The sequence below is a fragment of the Bombus pyrosoma genome, linkage group LG2 (genome assembly GCF_014825855.1).
Source record: "Bombus pyrosoma isolate SC7728 linkage group LG2, ASM1482585v1, whole genome shotgun sequence".
Taxonomy (NCBI): domain Eukaryota; kingdom Metazoa; phylum Arthropoda; class Insecta; order Hymenoptera; family Apidae; genus Bombus; species Bombus pyrosoma.
Genome location: NC_057771.1, coordinates 6,743,882 through 6,752,507, shown reverse-complemented (window position 1 = coordinate 6,752,507; position 8,626 = coordinate 6,743,882). Strand labels below are relative to the sequence as shown.

At 34.0% G+C, this 8,626-nt stretch overlaps 2 protein-coding genes across 3 annotated transcripts; one reads left to right on the top strand and one right to left on the bottom strand.

Moving 5' to 3' along the window:
• The first annotated feature begins 4,722 nt into the window (after nucleotides 1–4,722).
• Nucleotides 4,723–6,683, top strand: LOC122577630 (endoplasmic reticulum resident protein 29). 2 transcript variants are annotated; one of them, XM_043749048.1, is made up of 4 exons: nucleotides 4,723–4,851; nucleotides 4,938–5,218; nucleotides 5,730–6,128; nucleotides 6,204–6,683. In XM_043749048.1, exons 2-4 carry the CDS (start codon nucleotides 5,123–5,125, stop codon nucleotides 6,438–6,440), a joined length of 732 nt encoding a protein of 243 aa, XP_043604983.1. In that variant the 5' UTR covers nucleotides 4,723–4,851; nucleotides 4,938–5,122; the 3' UTR covers nucleotides 6,441–6,683. The 2 variants fall into 2 exon arrangements, with proteins under 2 accessions (XP_043604983.1, XP_043604982.1); XM_043749047.1 differs by having other exon boundaries at nucleotides 4,802–5,218.
• A 33-nt stretch (nucleotides 6,684–6,716) lies between these two features.
• LOC122577629 (ran-specific GTPase-activating protein-like) lies at nucleotides 6,717–8,511 on the bottom strand. The gene is made up of 4 exons (XM_043749046.1): nucleotides 8,357–8,511; nucleotides 7,911–8,068; nucleotides 7,543–7,829; nucleotides 6,717–7,450 (listed from the first exon to the last, which is right to left on the bottom strand). The coding sequence occupies exons 1-4, from the start codon at nucleotides 8,369–8,371 to the stop codon at nucleotides 7,131–7,133; spliced, it is 780 nt and encodes a 259-aa protein (XP_043604981.1). The 5' UTR covers nucleotides 8,372–8,511; the 3' UTR covers nucleotides 6,717–7,130.
• Between the last annotated feature and the right edge of the window lie 115 nt (nucleotides 8,512–8,626).

The window sequence follows — 8,626 nt, the reverse complement described above, 5'->3', positions numbered from 1 at the left end:
TATTTGATCTCAATGTGACGAGAACAGCTCAATTTCACCGGTTCTTTCTTTTCATAATTTCATTAATTCTTTTCACGCTCGAACGATCCAATCACGGTCAGACAGGACACCTTAATCCGGCAAAGAATTTTCGGCGCAAGTAGTAAGACGTACGATATAACGGCCGACATCTAGTTACAACGAATTCAAGAACGTCCCTGCTGCTTTATTTTACGATATTTGCCATGTAACACTACGCGATACGCGTATCACAGCGATTTAATTAAATATATTTAAAAAATACGAAAGACCAGCGGAATATCAAAAATATCTGAACACTATAAACGAACGAACGTTATTTTATGAAAACGTTTGATCCAAGAAGAAATATGTTTCAGCCTGCTCATGATACGCAAGTCCAATAGAAACGATAAGGGTAAAGCGCAGAAGTTACGCAAAAAAAAAGAAAGTAAGAAAACTAAATTTATCGAATAAGAGAAGTGGAATATATAAAATGTAACGCGTTAGGGAATGAATATGAAAGCTACCTTAGATCAACCCGAGGACGTGTAGAAAAAGAAGCAGTTGAAATATGCGAAGACCAAAAGAAACAGGGTAGAAAGAAACGGATGGACACCGATACACATAATACAGTAACACATCGAAAGAGCGAACCAATGGCTTGTTCTTTCAAAGGAAAGACACTTGTTTTAAGCTTCTTGAGACACGATAAAAAATTCAGAAAGGAAACAAATGAAAGTGACCTCTCGACATTTGGTTGATGGAAAAGGAAAGGTTGAGGGTGGTAGTTAAATACAGGAAAGAAGGAAGGAGAGATTCAGAATGAGTTTCTGTCTATGAGCACGGGTCGAGTGGCACGGCACTGCTTATTGATCTCACTACCAATGGTACGTAGTATACATATACACCCGGTGCGCACGGGACACCACTGCACGACGATACGTAAAGCATCCACTATCACTATGAACTGCCTACTGCTATCACCACGAGTAGCAGCGACGTCGACACAACTAGCGGAGCCCTTCGATACGTTTCTTCGCGATACCAATCATACAGATGAAAATCGTGCCACCATCGCCGTCATGCCATTTCCTCACTGACACTGTTCTTACGTTACTCCCCTCACTAGGTCGTTTTCCCCGTTCCTATACTCTGATTTTGTTACGATATTTCTTTTTCCGAATGTTGCAACGATACCGTGAAAAAATGTTCTACCTTGCGTTCTCGGGTTATTCGTGTAAGATTCGAGCGTGAAATCTTTTTTTCAGTCACATTTATAAGACCTCGAAGAAACGTTCCGCTTTGACACTTTTATAGTTGCACACGAGCACTTAGTTGTACCACGGTAACAAATTTCTCTCCGTTTCTTTCAATCAGAAATATATACTCTTTCATTCTACCCTCTCTCTCTTTCTCTCTCTCTCTCTCTCTCTCTCTCTCTCATACACACACACACACTCCTTTACTCTCCTTCTCTCCTTATTTTTCAATCAAAGCTGCTAACGAACTTCTCTTTCCCTTTTTTTTCTTTCTATTCAAGAATTCAATCTTACACAATCTATCGTATTGGTTTGTTCACGATGTTGATTTCGTTTCTTTCACGGGATGCACGACACTTACGATGACCGAGTCGAAGGGATTGTGGCAGGCCAGGGCTGCTGCTGCTGATGAGCGAACTTCACGGGACTCACGAGCTTTTTCACTCGGCTATCATCCCGTACAAGCCCCAAGATCTGCTCGGCCGTGGAAGGCAGGCGGCAGGGCTGCTGGAAATCGGGGGAGGAGGTATATTCGCTCGTCCACCGGAGGAAAGGGGAAACAAGTGGGGGTAGACACGGTTCTGGCGGGAGTACAGTTACTTAGAGGGGATAGAGGACCGGGAAAAAGAGAGAAAGAGCGAGAGAGGTGGTAGCGAGGGGTGCTGTCGCTGGAAAAGCAGCCAGGGGTAGGAACTCCCGTCACCACCAGATATGGGTCACTTTACGATCGATACCGATATAGAACCCCTTCGCAGCTAGGGATCACGAGCGATCGCTTACGTCATTCCTACCCCGATATAGCACCCTAACCTACTGTTCCTTTCATCATCTTTCATCATCTTTCTCAATCTTCTAGAAAGCAGTTTCCTTCGAAGACTGTTGCTATATAACATAGCATCGATGGTCGTCTAAAGATCATCAAACAGAATGCAATTTAGGAAAATGTAATCTTAATCGAGAGAAATCAAACATGGCCGTAAAGTCGTCATACGACTCAACTCGGAAACGTGTGATACACCCTGGAAGTCTAGTGACTTTACAGAATGGTTTGTCTCGTAGCTACATGAGGGTGTAGCTTTCACAAAAGACCAATCAATACGCGCGAGACAATCCACCGATCTTTCCCTCTCCTTTTACTCCAACTATCCTTCTTTATCTTTCTTCTTCTCTACGTTTTACATCCCTTCCTTTCTTTGTCGCTCCTTCCCCTTTTGACTTTCCCCTCCACTATTTTACTCTCTCTCTATCTCTCTTTCTCTTTTTCCATCCATTTACCCAGTGTGCTTACATCCATCTACACTCCGCCTTTCTGAATCTATGTTCTCTCTTCATTCGTCATTCTATGTTACTTGCCTTTCATTTCGTTTTATTTTTCAGTGGCATAAGCATCATCTAATACGAATGAAACCAGACGAAGAAACTAGACTATACGTAACATCAGAGAATTGCCAAGATTCATGAGAATTTTACGAGCCAATAATTACTGAGATTTGTTGCCTTCTATTTCTTTCCATTCTTGAAATCCAATACGATACTTCCAATAGTTATAGGACCGTGAAAGAATTCTTCCTGAAAGCCGTTGTATGTATATAAGTGACATAGTAATCGTATTAGCCTTATTAAATTCACATTATATATTTTATAGAACATTATTAATCATATTATTATACGTTCGCAATCTATAGCAATCACACGTAAAATTATGTAATAAATTACTATATGCGAACCACAAGTGAAAGAAACTATATTAGTATTTATATTTAAATATCGAACAGCTATCTTACTACATCAAGAAGTTGCAATTTGACTTACGTAGTTAATGTTCAATAGAAAAAAGTGTAGGGGCAAGAACCGCGTGATAGGCACGGCCCTGACAAAAGCGCAGGCGTCCGTGCGATTGAGTGACGTCACGAGTCTAAGGCACGGGGCGTTATACGCTTATCAATGAACGTACGACGCCTACGGCGGATACCTGTTTTCTAGTGACTAACACCCTCCCTTACCCGCTCTTCCTTCTGCACCCCATACGTTCAGTTCTTCGTTTGGCTACGCCTTTGTGGCCGACCTACCAAATGCCGACTCTTTCTACTTCTCTTTATAGACGTTCACCATGACGACGTCAAATCACTGTATTTCGTCAGATTCCACTCTTCCGTGACGGATATACAGAGACAAGCCTTCTTCATTGAGTAATTTGACCTCAAATCGATCGCATACTGCGATTTTATTTCAATTAGACAAGATCGAGTTTGTATCTGCGACAAAACTTATATATGTTGTTTGAGGTCCTTTGTAAATGTTTCGCTGTTTTTATTGAGATTTATTGATATTAGATATAATAATAATATCACTCAATAATAACCACTTAAACCACCATTCCTAAATATGATTGTTTTACTGTTTAAAAAATTTTACAGAGAAAATAATATTTTAATCAGTCGATCACTACATATCTGCATATTTTGACATTAATGTTATCGCGCATCTCACAAGTGCATTTTACAAATGTGGAACGATTCTCTGTTTCTTTGGCAGCAGAACTGGAACATTTATATAGATCAATCTTTTTCCTCTTTTTTAGTCCGACTCTACGGAATGATAGTTATATCAATACACGAGCTTCTACGATTAATCATATATAACCGAATATATTATTATGAATAAGTGCTATAATAGTGGAAATATTCTCTTTTATATTGTACTAATAACTTTCTTCATAGATATTATTTGGCATTTTTTATTACATTGGAAATTTTCATAATTATGTATTTCTTTATGGACGTGTAGATATGTAGTTATTAATTAACTTTTTAGTGTATGCCCCACTGGTTTTGTCGATTTTTCTATACTCTCCTTTTCATTCTAATTTATTCTGCCCTTCCTTCATTCCTCTTCCTTCCTCATGTTTTAGCGTTTATCTCTTTCCGTGTATCAGTACAATTTGTAAGGCTGTCAATAACACTGTGCGATAGAACTCGATATCTGTATCTTTATAATTTTAACGACTAAAGTTATTTTATTCATTTTAGTCAACATCAGAAACCTATGAGAGAGTTGATACGATTCTAATAGTTCTTTTTTAATTTTACCGGAAACTTTAAATTAACATTTCGTATAAGTGTAATTCACATTAAACAATCGAAATTCTGTTATTACAAAAAAATAATTGTATGATACACAACTTTATATTATATTTACTTTTATGTCCTTTCATACAAGTTAATTAAAATTGTCCGATTAATATTATAAATATTATTAAATCATACCTTTTGGTACCAAGATAAATAGGGGTTAACAGACAATTGAAATATCATTTGTATTAAAAGTACAAATTAAATCATTCACTAACAAATATGTAATACGTATTAAGATGAAAGAGCAGATTCTACATTCTATCTTTTTGTATAGAAAATTGTCAAAATATCGTGTAAATATAAATTATCACAAGTTGCTATTACGTTCCCTGACATGACGTAGATACATCCTGTAACGCGCGGTTTCGTGTCCTTCTCTGATTCGACGACGGCAAAGCGCCGTATCTGCTTCTTTACCTGCATTTTATCAAGCTCGTATTCGTGCTCTAGTATTTGAGGTTAGTTTCGAACGTTAACTAGGGAAAAGGCTCTCTATAACGAAACTACTTCTTTTAAGTGATAAAAAGCGCATCTCTTCTTTTAGTTACGTTTACGTATATATTACGTATCATATGGCTGGCAACCTTATCAAAACATACAATAATCGAAGAACTGATTAATGCACAAGACGTATCGCATTAAAGCCAAGGAATTCTGACCATTAAGTTGCCGATCCTTAAGCGAAAAAGACATTTAAAAAGTTATTTATAGTCTCCCATCAGTTATAAGATGCTTCCGTCAATTGTAGTACTTCTTGTTATCGGAATTGCAGCTGCCGAAGATTGCAAAGGATGCGTTTCTTTGGATTCTTATTCCTTTGACAAGGTACCTTAATCTTTTTAAATGTACGTTTCTTGGAGGAATTACTCATTTTATTTCTTGAATCATATTTATCTCTAGTAAGATATACCCAGTAGTTGTTCGAAAATGAACAAAATCAACTTACTAGATTCTTTTGTTTTCTTTACCTTGCTATTAGACCATTTGTTCCCATGGTTACAGGACGCTTAGTTATATCAGAGACATGCTTATATTATAGAACATAAAAATTTATAAAGTAGAAATATAGTATCTATAAATGAATCAACATGAAAATAATAAATATATTTTAATATATCATTATTTAGTATCTTATTTAAAGCAAATGAACTAATAGGTATTACTATTTCGATTACCAGGAACCGTTTGTTTTTTTACTCATATTGATGATATTGAAATCAATCTCATATTGATTTAGACATGTTATTATGCAAACGATATTTTATATTTTATTATATTGAAATATTTATAAAAAATATTCCATGCTCGTATAGTAAATAAACTATTTGTGACATAGGTGATACCGAAATTCAAAGCGGCAGTTGTTAAATTCGATGTGGCATTTCCGTATGGAGAGAAACACGAACAGTACGCGCAAATAGCTGCAGGAACGAAAGATTCTCATGATCTATTGGTTGCTGAAGTGAGAGTGAAGGATTATGGCAATAAAGATAATTCTGATCTTGCCGCTCGCTATAAAATAAAGTCCAAAACATTTCCCGCTGTTCTTTTATTTCTTCAAGGAAAAACAGAACCAATTCCATTCGTTGCAGAAAAAGAAACTGATTTTACCGCCGATAGTATTAAGCGATTTATTAAAATGAAGTCTGGAATATATCTTGGTCTCCCTGGTTGTGTAGAACAATTAGATAGACTTGCAGAGGAATTCAGGACCAGCGGAGAAACGGAAAGAAAGGTAATATTACATAAATAACATAATTTATAAAATTATTATAAAATTATGCAATTATAATTATCTTTTATTTCATAGGAGATATTAAACAAAGCTAAAGTCTTTGAAGGAACACTACCTGAAACGCAACGCGCTGCCGCAAAAGTTTATGTTAAAACTATGGAAAGAATATTAGAAAGAGGAGACGTTTTTGTTCAAACAGAACAAACTAGAATAGAGGGCATATTGAAAGGGAAATTATCGAATGAAAAGAAACGCACAATGGAAGAGAAACGTAATATCCTCCATTCTTTCTTATACAGAGACGAATTATGAAAAATTACCATCGTACAGTATTATAAATTTTGTTATGTATACTTTTGTAAAAATAGTGTCATATTAAAATCAAATATCCACTGATCGTTTTAAGTCCAATATCTTACAGCTCATTTTTTATAACTTAAAACGATACAGGTGTTAGTCTGTACTGCATACATTCCAATATTTCAGACTGCAATTTATATAAATGTGAAAAGATTGGAAAAAACGTCTAAAAGAAATAAAATATTTAAAAGAACAGTTCCAAATTTTTTTAGAAATAATGTTCCCATAAACACTAAAATTTTAATATTATTACACATCAAAATATATAAAAACATATAAGTAGCATTTTTAAAAATTGAATAACATTTCAAATTGTATAAATCCTCGCATATTCAAGATTAAATAGTTGTCCTACTTTTTAATTTCTTATTTCTGATGAATTTAACATGTGTCAATTTGTTCATCATAGTATAAATGCTAAAATATCCTTCATTAAGAAATCACTTATAACATATAACGATCGTATAAATATTGTCTTATTTATAAATTGAAAATTTGTTCAACCTGCCTATTAACGTCGTTGTTAAAATATTTTCCTACATTAAATTCAATGATCAAATATTTAAGCATATGCATGCATGTATGTTTATATTGGAATGTGCACTTATAATTAGCATTTCTAATTCATAGAGATGTAGATTTTTACTTCTTTTCTTCCACACCCTTAACTTGCAATTGTTCAAGTTCTTTAGCTACTTTTTCCATAGTTTCCCCATCTTTTATTTGTTTTTCAGAGAGTTCCACTTTTTCAGTTTCATTACTCTCAACTTTTAAATCTCCTTCTGTCAATTTGTTAGCTTGTTCTTCAATATCAGTACTTTCACTATAACTTACATCACTAGAAGGTTCACTATCACTCTCAACATGTTTTTCTTCAGTGTTATTTTTGCCAGCATATATTTCGCACTCAGAGCCCACTATCTTCTTTGCCTTTTCAAAAGCTTCTTTCCAAACAGTTGCATCTATAACAAAAAATATCAATAACAATTATATTAATAATTGATATTTTAAATTTTGTCCACATTGTACATTTGCTCATTAATAGTATATTTACTTTCTGCATTTGCAAATCTTATGGCAAGTAATTCTGGCTTAAGTTGTTCATCTGCATAGTCAGCAAGTACACTCCATACCCATGCTCTATCACTACCACAATTGGGTTTCAATTCCATCCAAGGAGTTACAAAATGATTAGCACAAATTTTAAGTGTTTTATCTCTACGCATTACAACTCTTACTGTATTTTTTGTTTTATGTCTTAATAACTTCACCTCTCCAGTACCACGTTCTTTCCACTCTGCTGGATTATTGGAAGAATCATAACGATATAATTTTGCTCTCCTGCAAATAGAACAATATACACAAATATCAGATAAGAAACTTATAATATATATTTTAATGACTTTTGACATTTGAATTTACATTTTTATCATTTCAACTTCATCTTCTTCGTTATTGGATACTTCTATTAATGGCAAAGAAATTATTGGTTCAAAATGTACGTCTACTTCGTTAGTTTCTTCATCATTCTCTTGAGTTTCACAGTTAACACTCTTCACATCAACATGATCTCCATTTATCTATAAATCAACGCAGAGTATTTTATAGATATTGAAAAAGGTATTTAAAAATTACAAAAAAATATATGGCTATAAATATTCATTATATTAATTCTATCTGATGGAAATAAAATTTTTAAACCAATTAAAAGTATATGATTTATAAGATCGTGTTTTGTTTCTACAGACGCGACAATATAACCTACAGCGTCATTTGAAAAATTTTAAATAAATTACAATAAACTTATTCATTACTGTATTGAATAATAATAATCTAGAGAGAATTATAAAAATAAATGTTATATTTACCACGTTTTCTGGCATTGTTTATCAATTTTATAAGAAAGATTATGCGATCACGTATCAAATACCACCAACTTCGACCTGTTTGATACCAAACTGTGATATAGTATGATAAGCCTCCATGATAATTCGTAAATATGTGTTTGAAATGATAATTATTCCCTATGGAATAAAAACTACATATTGAAGAATTTTCAAATTAAAACTGTAAATAAAATTATTTACAAATATATCATCCCCAAATTTATTAAAATTAATAAATTTCAATAAATGAAA

Coding starts and splice junctions, on each gene's coding strand:
- LOC122577630 (XM_043749048.1), top strand. CDS start 5,123: ATGCTTCCGTCAATTGTAGTACTTCTTGTTATCGGAATTGCAGCTGCC. Junction 5,219..5,729: donor ATTCTTATTCCTTTGACAAG/GTACCTTAATCT, acceptor TTTGTGACATAG/GTGATACCGAAATTCAAAGC. Junction 6,129..6,203: donor GCGGAGAAACGGAAAGAAAG/GTAATATTACAT, acceptor TTTATTTCATAG/GAGATATTAAACAAAGCTAA.
- LOC122577629 (XM_043749046.1), bottom strand. Junction 7,830..7,910: donor GAAGTTGAAATGATAAAAAT/GTAAATTCAAAT, acceptor TTCTATTTGCAG/GAGAGCAAAATTATATCGTT. Junction 7,451..7,542: donor AAGATTTGCAAATGCAGAAA/GTAAATATACTA, acceptor TTTTTGTTATAG/ATGCAACTGTTTGGAAAGAA.